Here is a 15,435-nt window from a genome sequence, read left to right as displayed (position 1 = left end):
CGCTTGCCCCCAGCAGCCAGAGGTGTGGAGTAGACTGGATGCCTGGTGCCTGCTGGGCAGCCAGGCCTGGTGTGGGAAAAGGGAGAGAAAGAGAGGGCTGGTTTGCAGGAACTGGGCTCCACTGCATTGAGGAAAGAGGCCGTGGGCTCGGGTGCAGGGCTGCCACTCTAGGCTGCTCGGGACAGCCTTTCAGAAGACCTTGGCACGATTTTCACTTAACCAGGAAATGGTAACATTTCCCCCAAGTGGCACAGAATCACGCTGGTGACTATTGGGCTGACACAACATTTATACTGATTCGAAACTCTGAAGTATGAGTGTTTGATGCAGAAATCTTTACCGATTGGTTATGCCCTCTAGATCACGAATGTTAGAATTTAGAGTTTGCAGAATTGTGAGATTCTGTGTATTTATATGGGTATCTTTTAAAATAGGATTTTCAATGGCTTAATAAACGCTTTGATTTTTAAAGGGAAGTGCAATAGAATAAATTTGTTTGAAGCCTTCTAGCTTGCCTCATTCCTCATCAAAGATGTTCCCTCATTACCTCTAGCCTCAGGGGACATTTGGGTTTCATCTGGGAAGAGGGGGCACAGCGGTCTCCCATCATCAGGGCCATTGGTTAGTCGTCGGAGGGGTCCCTGAAAAGTTAGGGTGCCAACACTGGAGGGCCTGAGCCAGGTGCTGCTCCCCTGTGCTGGGCAGAGGCCCTTCACCCCGCACTGGGGCCAGACCTGTTGGTGGTTGTCTGTTGTCTGTGAATTCCGGTGGTTCAAGTGTTTTCCCCCTTGCTTGTTTCTCACCATCCCTCAGCAGCAGGTGGGCACCACAGCCAGGTGAAGCGCACTCGAAAAACCCAGGATGGGGTGATGTGTCTCGGCGGCAGGGAGCGTGGTGGCTGGGGCGCCACCCTCGGAGTCAGCTCTGCTTCGGGTCCCTGAGGGTCCCTGGCCATATCCTTGGCGCTCATCTGTAAAGCAGGCCGACCACCCGCGATGGGGATGGCTGTGGGGGCGATGGGAGGCACCGCCCGGGGCATGGGTGGGTGCTCAGGGATGACGGCGAGGTTGCTGCGGGCGGACACCGATTAGAGTGGGGGCAGGAGGACCGGCCCAAGGGACGCAGGACAGGAGCCCAGGTCTGTCTCAGGACCGAGAAGGCAGCAGGTCAAGGCCTGGCCTCTCTGTCCCGTAGTCCAGGACACTGGTTGTCACTCTGAGTCTGTTTCTTGTCTTTAAAATGGGGAGCAAAGGGTCTGTCACTGGCAGAGCTGGTGGGACAACGGCAAATGTGCCATTCAGACACACAGGATCATTCTCTAAGCCTCAGTTTCTCCAGAGGTAAAATGGACTTAAGGATTTTATTGACCTCTTTCACAGGTCTGGGGTGAGACTAGAATCAGACAAGAGCTTACGTGTGCTCGAGGGCTGTGATAAGGAGGAGAAAGGGCTGTGTGACCCCGTGGGAGGCTTCTCCAGAATGGGCAACTGCTCCGGGAGCCTGCAGCGGGAGCGCCCTGTAGACACGCGCCCACCCTGCTCACCCTGAGGCCAGGAGGGCAGCAGGAGAGCTTGCTTGCTCAGATGAGAAGTCCATGGAAGGTGGCCTGACCATGACGCAGGTACCTAGGGCCCACGAGAGTGGAGAGGCCCACAAAAGTGTTTTAGCTTCTTTTAAAATCAGAGTTAAGGAATGAACTTCTGGGTCAATGGAAATGCTTTGACAGACAATATTACTATACTCATCTTTACCCCAACATAGTCATATAATTATATATATATACATGCACACACATTTTACCGAGGAAGGGGCCTGTCACGGCAGAAGTGCCCGGGGCCATGACCCCACCGTGTGTGTTCTGTCCCATATTCAAGCAACTCGTTTACGGGAGCCCCTTCCCGCCACGGCTGGACAACCGAGATGGCAAATCCCAACGCTGCAGATGGCGGCAGGGAACACAGCCCGGACCTGCTGCTCCTGGACGGTCACTCTGCGCTGCCCCGTCGTTGCGCTGCGCCCCTGGAGAGGCAGGTGGTGGCTCTCCCCCACCCTGTCTCTGGCACCCCAGCAGGGCACGATGCGCACACCCCAGTAAGAAGAGGGGCTCCCCGAGGCCAGAATTCTGGAAATGTTGGTCTGTGCGCGTCCTGTTTTGGTTTGTCGTAAGGGAAGCTCCCGAGCAAGTTGGGAATTGACCCCACCCCTTGATATGGCCCCTAGGAGGCCGCTCTTCCCACCCCCTTCGAGAACCTGAAATCCAGCGGGAGGACCTCTTTACATAACAGCACCGAACTCTGCAACATTGCCTCATACCCCCTTTCCCCCTCGCAAAATCCCTTGGATTGAGCTATTTCCTCACGCTCCCTGTTTCCCCAGCACAGCGGGAATGCCGGGTGGCCTGCCCCAGACGGCCAGCAGGCCGCTGGCTGCTCCTCTGGCTGGCTGGTCCGAGTTGCTGGCCGGTTACTGGGGACAGTGTTCTGCAGCTGACAGACAGAAGGACACACTTGCTTTCTGGGCTAGTGGAAAGGGCACTAGGCTCTCACCCCGACCCCGGCCCTTTCACCGACTGGCTTGGGCTCGGGGTCAGTCATGCCACCTGCCTGGGTCTCATCTGTAAAATGGGCGTTAGAAACACTCTTTTAGGCCACCTGAGACGGTTTCTGGGCGGCCCTTCAGCTGCTGGGGAACTTCAGGAACAAGAGAGCCTCTTCTTTTCTCTCACCTTCTTAATCCCCTCTTTTCTTCACCACCTTTGCCTAGGTACTCAAAAGGCCCTTTTGAGTTGTGTGTGTTTTCTAGCTTAGTCATCCAAAATAAATAAAATCTTCTTTCTTCCTCCCAAGCCCCAGGGCCTGCCCCTCCTATAGAGCCCAAGATAAATGGAACCCATCTTCAAAGGCTACATAAGAGCAGAGATGGTGAAATTCAGGGTTGAGACATTTATTATTTGAATGATGTGATTCCTAGTATTTAGCGTTTTGGATCCTTCTGGAACCAGGACTAAATCGTCCAGGAAAATCTCCTCTCTTTTTTGGTGAACAGTATTTGGTAAGATTCCCCCTTCCCCAGCCTCTATTCTGCCTTCAGACACTTTTTCATTTTTACCTACAATTTGTTTCTATTTTTTTGCATTTTCGGAAAGAAATTTTGGCTTCACAAAAATGATCAATTGTTTAATTAGTGTTATCTCCTCCTCCCGAATCTGTGTACTTCTGGGCGTCCCTGTGCGGTGTCACGGTGGGCACAGCAGTAATGCCACGACCACCTATTGGCAGGCTCCTGGGTGCCCCGGCCGCCACCGCGGCCAGGCCAGGGAAGCGTGCGGAGGGCGGATGCTCGAGTTGCCACCCCGAGGAGCTGAAAGACCCGTCAGTTCTAGCCAGAAAGAATCCCCGAGGAGGAGCTGTTACCAGGAGGGAGTGTTCCCCAAGGCCTCGCCATGGGAGGGATTGTGCAAAACAAGGGACATGTCATCACAGGAAAATAAATCACTGGGCCTTTTTGGGACCCTTTGATGAAAGATGCATCTGACCAGCCAAGACAGGACAGACGCTTGCTGTCTAGAAGCCGCTAGGCCCATCTCAGCCTTCCTAAAACAAGTCACAGCCGAACGCCACAAGCACATTTCTGGGGAAGGGGTAGATTGGGTGGCAAGGAGAGGGCTAGTTAAATATGCAGCAGGCCATACTTGCAGTTCGAAAAGGCATTTTCTCCAGGACAGGCCCCATCCTGTGACCGTGGATGGGCCACGGGCCCCAGTTTTAGGGGAACGAGTTTCCTCTGCCCACGCAATCCTAGACCACACCTTCCCAGTCCTGCCTAAGCCCCAGACGCTGCTCCCCACCCTGTCTAAACTGTGGGGAATCTTCTCGTGAGCTCACTGCCTGGGCAGGGGCTCCTCTGGGGCCCTGCCAGCACCAGCTGAGGCACAATAAAACGTCGGGACAGATTTCCTTTGCTGCGCACGCACAGAACACAGATTCAGGGCGTTTCTGTTTTTTGGTGTTGTTTATTTTTTCAAACCCACTTGGAGTCTGGGTTCAGCTGGAAAGCAGGACATACCGAGGGAGGGAAGGTGGTCGTGTGAGCAGGATTCGGCTGCGGCTTTGGCGGGAGGCCCCAGGGCCCTGCTCCGGGGTGGTGGGCCCCGCCGTCCGGCTCGCCGCTGCCTCGGGTGAGGTGCGCAGCCCTTCCCTTCCAGTGTCCACAGCAAAGTGTCTTCTCTCTGACCTGCGTCCTCGAAGGCCCAGTCAGAATGCCGGCAGGTGAGGGACATGAGTCCCACAGGCAGGCCCCAAGAGCTGGTCACACGAGGAACACTGGCCAGTTCTGCTGCCAGATGACTGCCCCTGACCTGGCCTCTCAGGGGCCCACGACGGGGCGGGGCTCCCCTGGGGCTGCTGCTGGTGGAGGCCTGCCTGGCTGGGCCCCTGCCCCTGCAGCTGCTCAGGGCATGATCAGTGGTACATTTCCCACACATCCCACCCCCTTCCCCCAGAGAAAAATAGAAATAAAATAAAATAAAAATTAGAATAAATACCGACTCAGCCAACGTTTACATTTACATGGGCGGACAGGACGATCCCCAGACTTGAAAGGTTTACAGAACATTAAGAAAGGACGAACAGATGGAAACTGGGTTTTGGGGGTGCACACTCCCCACGGAGGACGGCGGGGGCTCCAGGCCTGGTCCAGGGCGGCTGGGAGCCTCGCTGGGGCTGTGGTCCCAGAGCTCAGGCAAAGCCACAGGCTGCGGGGAGCAGGGCTGCGGCGAGCAGGCCGTCCTGGAGGAAAACAATGACTAAGGCGCCCCGACTGGCAGGGGGGACGGAAACAGGATCAACATCAGATGGCTGGACTTTGCCTCTCCAGCGCGCCAAGAAAACCGCGGGCGAAGAGGGAAAACAACACGAGCCTTAGAAACGCCATCTCCAGCTCTGCCTCCCACCAAATACATTCAGAGGTCAGCGTGGATGCGGCCCTTCTCACTCAGCGGGGTGGGGCGAGGGGCAGCCTGGCAGGGGGCAGAGGGCTGGGAGGCACCCACTTCTGCCCCCTGGTTCCTGTCTGAGTCGTCCCCCGTGGGAAATTGCCTCAGAGTCTCAGATTTTCAGCTTTACTGTTGTTTCCTTTAAAGAAAAAAAAAATTTTTTTCAATGTTTTCCCTCCATGTCCGAAAAAGTAGCAGCAACTACATTTAGAAAAACAGCTTAAATTGTTATTCGGATTGGCCAGGAAGCGCTTTCAGGCAATGGAATAAACTAGGCAAATCGTATGTCTGGAGCCACTGTGACAAGACACGTAATTAAAAATATATTTATATATGTATACATATTTATAGCTCTCACGTCTTCCACACTCTGGTTCTAACAGGCAAGGAGGGGTGGCCGTGAGGCGGGACCACTGAGGAGGGGGCGTGGGGCCCCAGGTGCTCACCTGAGACCCGCCTTGCTTCTCCAGGGAACACCAGGCACCCTCTGCACGCGGTGCTTGGGGAGCCCCCCCCTCCGCCTTGCCTCTGCCTGACCCGAGGTGCCCCCGCCTGCTGGGCCTCCCCCTTCTTCCGGGGCCCTGCTTCTTCCTCAGCAGACACTCGGCACCCCAGGTGAGGAAAGCATGGCCCCAGCACAGGCCTGACTCTCTGAGGGCTGCAAGTGAGCGGCTGCCTGTGGGCTGGGCTGCCTGGCGGCACAGGAGCTTGATTTCCCCCGTGTCCCTCTCTCAGCACCCCTGCTCTTCCCTCGGGGCCTCCCGCGGGGGCTGTGGGCTCCCCAGGCCCCAGGCTGGGCCCACGGAGAACGGCAGGAAGGAGAAGCTGAAGAGGCAGGCCAGGGCGGGGGCGGCACGCGCTTCTTGGCAGAGGCTGTTGATCCCTGATTCGGGTAAACCTTTGCCCCCCAGACCATGTCCCCAACAGGCCCTTTTGGGGGACTGGCACAGGCCAGCCGGAGTCCGATGGCAGGTTGCGGCTAGTGGGGAAAGCCAGGGAGTCTGGGGAGCCTTCTGCACACCCATCTCGCCTGTTCTCCTAGGCTCGGAGGCTACGAAGGGGAGCCTCCCCACCCAGCCAGTTGAGCCAGGAAGGGCCCCCAAGATGACCCGGGGAGTCATCCCCAGTCTCAACAAAGGAGCAAATTAGGAAGAGCTGGGCTCTGATGTCATATCCTAGGGATGCTTTCAAAGTGTGGGCTCTGGACCAGGGAGACCGAGTTGTGCAGACACCCGTAAGGATCCCAAGGCCAGCCTCCTGGAACCCCAACTGCAGAGAGAGGGGGCTGCTCTCCAGGACCTCGTCCTTCTAAGAAATCGTGGCCTTGTTTCCAGTCTGGAAAGTTCCACTGGCAACCCTGCTTGGCCACCCAGCTACGACTGTCCTCATGATGATGCAATGATTCACTCCCTTCCCAACAACATGGGGGCCACAATCTCCAGACCCCTGCCCAGACCACGAGGTCACGATGAGGCCAGGGCCACTGACGAGGCCCAGGTAGCTAAGCCGCCAAATCCTGGGGAGCCAGCCTGCCCCGGGCCCATCCTCTCCCCAGGAGGTGCTTGGGGCAAGACCTGCATGGGGAGCTGGGAAGCATCACCTGGCATTTTGGTTTCATGTGCTGGCCTCATCTGGGCCCTGTTTGCTACAAGGCCTCAGGGCTGGGACAAAGTTTAATGCAGTTCCAGTGGTGACAGTATCAGCCCTTTGAGAGAGAGAGACTAAAACGAGAGAGCAGAGGTGTGGGAGGCCAGCGGCCAGGGAACACAAGATCCCAGCGGGGACCCCGCCGGGGCAGAAGTTTCCAATTACCCTAATTGGCTACTGGCAAGCTGTCTGTGGCTAGAATCCTTCCAGAGGGGCCCAGGTTTGATCTCCCACTAATAGGGGGTCTCCCCGAGCTGAATGCATACTCACATCCCGGGCTCTTTTCATTGAGAAAAGACTTCAAAGCAACCGGCTTTTGAAAAATGAAACAAAAGAGTGCAAATATAACTGCAAGCCCCGTCTCCCCTCCCTGCTCGCGACCCCCTAGGCTTGAGGCTGGGGGGAGGCTAAAGCGAGGAGGAATTGAAGTTGGAAGGTTAGAGGCAAAACGACTCTGGTCCCCAGCTCCACCGGGGCTGACAAAGACAGTCAATTACAGGCGGCTGGTGGGGACCGTGCCTGCCTTTGTCCTCCCAAACATCTGCTACACGTTGCCTCCTGCCAGTTGGCAACGGCCGCCGACAGAATGCGGGCCCCAGAACAATGCGAGCCCGTCTCCGACCCGCTTTTTCAGCCTTCTGAGGTCCTTTCTGACCCAAGCGTTGCCCCAGCGTGAGACGCTGCCGAGGTCTCTGAGGAGCCACGGAGATGAAACCCCTCGCACAAAGCCCCCGCGGGGGGCGTGTTCAGTGGGAGGGCGAGGGGCGGGGAGGCAGGATCGAGGAGGGGCCGGAGCCGGGAACACCGAGGAAAGAAGCATGCTTCCCTTACTGGTGTGAGCAGACGCATGCTCGGGGCCGGGCGGTGGGGGGCTTGGATGGGGTTGCTCCTCTCAGGGGTCTCCTCCCTGCCCTGCCTGGCTCCAGACTGGCCACCGGCTCTGCTTGCCTTCCTCCCCCCTTCTTTCTCCTGCCAGGGCCACCCCGTCCTCCTGCCTGTCCATCTGGCCCTGCACGCCAGGGCCCCAGCTGCCCGCGGGACGCCCGCCAGGCCCCCTGGCTGTCAGGCTGTCAGTTTCTGGATGGTTCTGTTGTAGTACTGCGTGATGGGGGGCGTCAGTGGGTTCCAGCTGTTGGCGTGGAGCTCGATGACCTCCAGGAGCAGCGACCGGGTCAGCATCGACTCCGAGGGGCACAGCATCTTGTCACGGGCGCTGGCCAGCAGCTCCGTCATCATCTCGGGCAGCTGCTCCTCCAGCAGCCGGCCTGTGCTCTGGAGCTGTGGCCGGAGAAGTAGAGGTCAGGACAGGACTTGAGCCCCCTGCCCTACCTTTGTTAGGTGGGCTGGGTATAGGGACAGGACATGGCTGGGCTGCCCTGGGGACATTCGGGTCTGGGCCACGGGGGGAGAAGTTTACATCGTTAGATTGCTCCGTCATCCTGTCCCTTTGGTGATCTGATGACACCATGCTGATTTTCAATTGCTAGGACATCTCTCGGAAATGAGCTTAGGTCATTACTACCTGTGCGTGTCCATGTGGAACCTGAGAACAGGGATGAAGTCTCCTATTTCCTTCTCTTCCCTTCTCTCCTGTCCCCAATCCACACCCACTGGCCCCTGAGCTGACCTGTGCCCACATTTGTGACACAGAGGGGGATGAGAGAAATATGACCTGGGGCAGAAAGTCCACTGGGGGTTTTGCCCTTATGAGAGGCCCCCAATGACCATGAGAAGCCTCTGTTGTGAAGAAGCCCAGCTTTCCAGATCAGTGCCACCTTGATCAGCAGTTCCTGCAGGTCCTTGCCATATAATCTCAATTCCCATCTCTGCCCCATGCTCAGCCTTGGCTCACCCACTTACCAAGGCTTTACCTTCTTCACAAAATCTGCTGGATCTCCCAACCCGCCTTGACCTCTCTCTTCTGATTCCTCAGGGGTGGATGCTCTGCACCCACACTTACTCTACACATCACCCTTTGCTGTGTTGTGTCATCTATTCAACCAGGCCCCATGCTTTCTCCTTCTCTATCTTCTCCAGCCTACAGCCCATGCTGGAGGGCAGTCACCAGCTGGGAAGTCTTAAAGCTCATTTCATTTCCTAAGGATTCTCACTGACCAGCTGACCAGCTGGAGCCCAACGAAGGAACTAGAAGAATGAGTGACCACCCCACAGGCCCAAGGCTGCTGTTGGGGCTCCGGGCTCTTCTGCGCCCTGGCTCTTTGGGAACACTCTTTGCAGTTGGTACAGGTCGGGGGAGCCCTGCTCCTGAGCACCGGGTGTGTCCTGGTGTTCTCGTGCCAGAAGCCCCTCTCCTCAGCACCCTTTGAATGACTCAGGGCTCTTATCTGAGGACAAAGATTTGACCGGATGACTGGGCCCAAGTGAAGCCTCTGAAGGGAGAGCCCAGAGGAAGTTTCGGTGGGAAGGGGCAGCACCTTGGGGACAGGAAGTGAGGAGTGCCCACGTGGAGAGTGCAAGCATCAGTCACCTTCCCCAAGCCCCATATCACCACAGCAAAGAGGTATGTTTGGGGGCAGTGGGCCCCTGGAGTCATTTGTGTGGAACGCCTGATCCAAGGAGAGGGTAGTTTTCAGGGCAGAGCAAGTAGACAATCCACCCTTCCCTCTGGAGACCAGAAGCCCTTTTTCTCTCTGTTCAGGGCTCAGCTGGTCCCACCGTCAGCACTTACTCTGGTTTAGGGTTGGTAGTTCTGGACACAGAAGTCCATGTCTATTTATGAAGCCAGCCCCACCTGTTCTGCTCGATGCCTCTTTCCCTGCACTCGGGGATGTTTCCAACCACCCCTGCACCCCACAGTCTTTAAGGAGTGAGGGGTGCACCGCGTCAGAGCTCAGCGATAGGTCAGCCGCACCACTTACCTCCATAGAGCAGCAAAGGACGGCATCTTCCTTCACATCCTGAGATTGCAAGAGCTGTGGAGGAGAGGGGACAGGAAGCACTGCTTAGGGACGGCTCTCGGCAGCCCCTGCCCTGCTCTCCTCCTTCCACGCCCAGCCCTGATCATCTGGCAACAAACACCTCCCAGGGCTAGGCCAGGGCGAGAGCCCGCAGAGGTCGGAGAGCAGAAGGACCGCTGCACGAGGGAGCCAGCGGTTTCGCGCGAGGGATCCGAGTGGCTGGAGGTTGGCAGCGATGAGGCGGTGTGGACTCCAGGCAGGCGAGAGGCTGGAACAGGAGGCGAGAGGCTGGAACAGGAGGCGTTTGCAGAGAAAGGCTGCAGCTGGGTTGGAGGGCAGAAGTGAGTATGCTGGGGTCTTTGGCTGCTAGAAGCTGGTCGGCGAGAATCCTCAGGAAATGAAATGCGGTTCAAGACTTCTCAATGGGTGACTGCCCGTCGAGTCAGGGGGCACGGTCATTGCCTCCGGCCTTCTTGGACTCTGGCTACAGGAAGCCTTCAGCAATCAAAACACTCATCTCCTCTAGCCCAGCATTTTAAACTTTCCAAACCATGACTGTGCTGATACCCTAGAGGTGGGAGCTACTTTTTAACTAAGACTGCACTAGGCCGCCCAGCCTCGGGTCTGGCCATTCCCCATCCAGACTTCCCTCTACCTGCCTCACCTTCCTCCTCTCAATCTCTCCCTCTGACTTAAAAATTGAGATGTAATTCACATAACACAACTTTATCACTTTAAAGTGTATATTTCCATGGTTTTAGGTATACTCTCTATATTGTCCCACTATCACCACTTTCTAGTTCCAGAACATTTCCGTCACTCCAAAAAGAAACCCCGTGCTCAGTCCCAATTTACCTCTCCCACAGCCCCTGGGAACCACCAGTCAACTTCCTATCTCTGTGAATTTGCTTATTTTAGATATTTCATATAAGTGGAATCAAACAATGTTTGCCTTTTGTGCCTGGCTTATTTCACTTAGCATAATTTTTCAAGTTTCATCCATATCATGCCATGCGTCAGAATTTCATTCCTTTTTACAGCTAAATAATACTCCATTGCATGTGTATAGCACATTTTGTTTATCCATTGATCGGTTGATGGACACTGGGGTGGTTTCAACCTTTGGCTATTGTGAATGTTGCTGCTATGAATATTTGTGTACAAGGTTTGTGAGAATATGCGTTCTCGATTCCTAGGAGTGGGATTGCTGGGCATGTGTATTCTACGTTTAGTTTTTGAGGAACTGTCAAACTTTTTCCTTAGTGGCTACACCATTTTTCATTCCTATCAGCAATGGTTGAGTATTCTGATTTCTCTACAATTCTCTAGCACTTGTTATTTTTCTATCCATCCATCCATCCATCCATCCATCCATCCATCCATCCATCTATCCATCCATCTACCCACCCATTCTGTCTTCAATCCCCAGGCGCATTTGACATGTTGACCACTCGAATGCTTGAAACTTCTGGGGATAATCTCAGAGAAGCTCTAGCATCCAGTTCCCCCCAAAATCCATGGAGAAATCCTTCTGCTGTTCCCTTTGCTGGCTATCATTCCCCTCCTCCTAAAAACAGGCATTCCCCCATTTTTTTGCTCCCCAAATATTTATTCTGAGACTTCTTCTCACCTCAATTCCATCCGCTCCTGCCCCTTTGACTTTGTCTCTTGGATTGTGACTCTTAGATGACTCCCTCATGCAGATTAGACTGCTCCACACCTGCTTGGACTTCTGTTCCCAGTGACTTGATGGCATTGTCTTTATCAAAGCAGCTCCCCCCTACCTCCTAGCTGAAAAACTTTGGCATTTTCCTTTTCTCTTGCCCCCCATAGCCAAGGGGATATCAGGTTCTGCTCATTTTTCTGGGGCATACATCTGGAATGTTTTAGCCCTCTCCCCAATGAAGCCTTGTTGCTTCACTTGTGGAACATTGCCTGGCTTTCTGATACAACCCCTTAACCCCAATCCTTCCCCCTTCTACCCCTTCTGCTGATCTGGAGGGATGGTCCCACCTTGCCATGGCACTGTTCTGCTTGGCTGCTACTGGATGCAGAGTTGCTCTGTCACAAGCCAATCCAGAAGCTGCCGAGGCCTAGAGTTTGGGGGGTACCATCCCTGAGCCCCAGGGTCCCAGTTCAGCCACAATTAACTCCCAACCCTCAACTCAAGCATACTCAATAATGCTTAATTGACTTCACAAAAAGGTTATTGGTTGCGTTTATGAAGAAACAGTTTGGAACATTTCATCTACAGAAATCTTTGAACTATATGCAGTATGTTCTCAATAAATATTATGTAAAACATGAGCATACCTCTGCATGACTTTCGAAATGGTGAAGACCATTTAGACTATAAATTTGTTCAATTCATTCTCAATGTGGCCTCCCCAATCCCACACCAGATGTTAGAGTTCCCAGACCAAATTGCAAGGGATGATGAAGTGGCACTTTAGAAACAGCACAGAGCTACCAAAAAAAAAGGTTGGTGGTTCATTCACTTCCCAAATATTTGTTGAGTTCCTGCTTCTGGCCCTGCCCTGTTCACTGCTTGAAACAAAGACCAAGTCCTGCTGCAGTGAGGCTGGAAGTGCAAACAATAAACTTGGAGGTAATAAGTGTTGTGATGAAAAACAACTGGGTAAGAGCGCTGCGTAATTGCTAGAGAGCAAGTCACAGGAAGATACTGGGTAAGAATGGCACTGAGGGCAGGCTTGGCCTGTGGAAGGAGGGCATGGAGGCCAGCTTGGCTGGAGGTCTGGAGGAGAGGAGAGAGCCATAGGAGACAAGGTCCAGGAGGCCTTGCAGGGCTCTGAGCAGAGGCAGGCCAGAGCCTGGCTTAGGCTTTAAGTGGCCCACTCTGCCTGCTGGGAGTAGGGGAAGGGTGGACACCAGGAAACCAAGATGGCGGCACCTGGCCTCCAGCAGCAGTGGTTGAAGCTGGGAGAAGAGTCAGGTTTGCCCACAAGTGCCCCTGGGTGGGGTGTGGCAGGCAAGGGAAAGAGGGTTCCGGGAGGATTTGCAACTTTTGCCTCAGGCTCCAAAGCTGAATATTTCACCAAGCGCCCTCACTCCACAGCCGGCCTTGTGAACGCCACTGACTTTTCTATGCTGCAGGAGGCCTCTGTTTCAAGGAGGCTGCTTTCCACACTCTCCCCATTGTCAAGGCCCAGCTCTCTTCCCACTGTCTTCTGGGAACCTTCCAGATTGCCCAGTCCATGGAGCCCCTTCCAGCTCTACTGCCCACTTGACACATCACATAAGGAAAAAGATATTTGTCAGTGTGAACTGTTGGCTTCTTGGAGGCAGAGGCTGTGCCATGGTCATTTCTGCTGCCTGTTTCACACCCCGCACAATGCCTGGCAACTGTAGGGATTCACGAAATGCTGGTTCCTGCAAAGTATGCTGTCTATTTTTTTATTTTTTATTTTTTTTACAGGGTGGGGTGGGGTGAGCATCCTCATTGAGGTGTTTGACCTGGACTTGACTTGTCAAGAAGGAGGGGTGAAACCAGGCACAATCCAGGGGAACTGCTCACATTGCTAGCTCGAAATCCAAACTCCACACAGCCTTTCCTCTTCCCCTCCCTCCCCCTGTGCGCCTAGGCTAGGGCCATCTGGCAGGAGCAGTAAGCACTTAGCTCAGGAGAGCGGAAGACACTGGTGGTCTTTGCTACCTGCCAAAAGCCCGAGCAGGCTGTCAGGGCAGCAGGTGGTGTGGGCTCCATGGGCCGGGGACACTCCTGGGGACCGTACCTGTTCTTCTTTGTATTGGTCAGAACTTGACTGAGAACTGGGCTCACAGCAGACACACAGACAAGAAATCATTTTGGAAGGAAGGAGCCGGGGCGGGACCTGGACAGCTCAAATATGGGGTACGCAAAGGGACAGGTGGGTGTGCTTGCTCAACGTACTCCCATGTTTTTGACTTCCCGTCTTGGTGCATTTGTCCCCACATAGCCACAGACCTCGCTCCTTACCGCCTTCAGGCCTCTGCCCAATGTCACCATGGCACAATGTCAAGGAGGCAGGCCTTCCTTGACCAGCCCGTGGTATAATTGATCACCTCAACCTGCCTCCAAGCTTTACTTGCCTCCATAGCATTTATTACCCCTGACATCCTTGTCTGCCTGTTTGTTTATTTTCTGTCTCCCCCACCAGAAGGCAAACTCCCCAAGGGCAGGGCTTCTGGGCTACTCCTTGGTGTCCCCAGCATCTGGCACAGTGTCTGGCAACACCCAGCACTTGGCAACTATTTCCTCATGAATGGATAAGCTTTGGGAGGTGACAGATACCCATGCAATCTGGAGAGGCTGCAAGGGGGATATGGCTAACCTTACAAGGCAGCTCCTCTGCAAGTCACCGCAACACACACACACCTGAAAAGGTGAGAGTGAGTGGGAGGGGGTTCCACCCCACACAGTGCTCTCTCTCCAGAGGGGACAAGGCACAAAATTACAGTTGGCATATCTGCAAACAGACAGTGCTTGTGCAAATGTAAATGGGCATAACTCTATAGATGGTGATGTGATAACTATTAAGATTACAAGTGCATTTCTACTTCTGGGAATTTATCCTACCTAAACTCACAAATGTAATCTGGCATGTGTACCAAGGTCATTATTGCACTATTGTCAAGTAAAGGATTGAAAGTAAGTCAAATGTCTATTAACTGGGAGACTGGTTAAATAATTATGTTCATACAATGGAGCACCACACAGTCATAAGAAAAGAATGAGAAAGCTCTTATGGAAAGAGCTCCAAAGTCATTTAAAAGAAAAAAAAAAGACAGGAATAATTTGTCTGATTGCTGCCATTTTACTTGCATAAATTGTCTTTGGAAGACTAAATAAAAAATTGGTAATATTGGTGGCCTCTGGGGAGGAGAATTGGGTGGCTGGGATCAAGGCTGCTTAAGGCACATAGGATGTGGGGAAAATATTTATTTTAGGGAGCACCTCTATATAAACAATGTTAGTCACTCAAAATGTGGATGTCAGCACCATTCTGGCAGTCCAATTTAATGGTCCTGTGAAATAAATTCCACCTTGGCCACTGGGAATCATGGCCTCACTAGGCTGCCCTCCTGGAACCAGGGCTGGGGACATCCCATGAGCATGAGTCCTGGGGCTCTTTGTGGAACCTGGGGGGTTGAGAGAGTGCCCTGGAGAGAACAGGGTTTGGGACTCGTGCAGGACCAAGACCAGGCTTGGAATGGTCTCTTCGTACTTCACTGCCAGTCCTGGCAGGTCCAAGGCACTGGAGGGGCACTTAGAAATTTCAAGGAAGATACTCCAAAGTGTGGGATCCTCTGAGGTATGGGTCAGGGATCCTCCTTGCCTGGTCTCAGGGTATTTCTTCCTGGGGCATGGGTATAAGGGTGATATTTCACCTCTTTTGAATGTTGTATCATATGTATTTAAATCTTCAGAAAGTAAATAAATAGAATAGTTAAGCGGATGTATCTTAAGTGGTTGAGTGCCTGTTTCCCATGTATGAGGTCCCGGGTTCAATCCCTGGTACTGCCTAAAAACAAAACAAAGAAATGAAAAAACCAACTCGGGAGAGCCAATGGAGCACAGTGGTTGAGCGCCGATTTTCCACATACAAGGTCCCAGTTTCAATCCCTGGCCCTAGTACCTCAAAACAACAACAACAACAACAACAATAACAAAACAAAATAATTAAGACAATCTTGAAAAAGAACATAGTTGGAAGACTCAAACTTTCTAATTTCAAAACTTACTACAAAGCTACAATAATCAAAATAGTGGGGTACTGTCAGAAAGATAGACAGATCAAAGGAATAGAATTGAGAGAGATAAACCATACATCTATGGTCACTTGATTTTTTTTCCTCTTTATTTTGAAAGAAGTTTTA

The 15,435-nt window shown here is 53.4% G+C and overlaps 1 protein-coding gene across 28 annotated transcripts in view; it reads right to left on the bottom strand.

Moving 5' to 3' along the window:
- Nucleotides 1-3,992: 3,992 nt before the first annotated feature.
- Nucleotides 3,993-15,435, bottom strand: part of CTIF (cap binding complex dependent translation initiation factor) — a 313,540-nt gene continuing 302,097 nt past the window's right edge. For all 28 annotated transcript variants that reach the window (XM_058277654.2, XM_058277674.1, XM_058277661.1 and 25 more), the window contains 2 exons: nt 9,520-9,573; nt 3,993-7,918 (listed from right to left, as the gene is read on the bottom strand). In XM_058277654.2, coding sequence (XP_058133637.1) covers nt 7,703-7,918; nt 9,520-9,573 — 270 coding nt within the window. In that variant the 3' untranslated portion in view covers nt 3,993-7,702. The remainder of the gene's footprint in view (nt 7,919-9,519; nt 9,574-15,435) is intronic.

This window comes from Dasypus novemcinctus, chromosome 16 (assembly GCF_030445035.2).
Source record: "Dasypus novemcinctus isolate mDasNov1 chromosome 16, mDasNov1.1.hap2, whole genome shotgun sequence".
NCBI classification, from domain to species: domain Eukaryota; kingdom Metazoa; phylum Chordata; class Mammalia; order Cingulata; family Dasypodidae; genus Dasypus; species Dasypus novemcinctus.
Note: the sequence above shows the minus strand (reverse complement) of the source record. Positions and strands in the feature narration are given on the sequence as shown.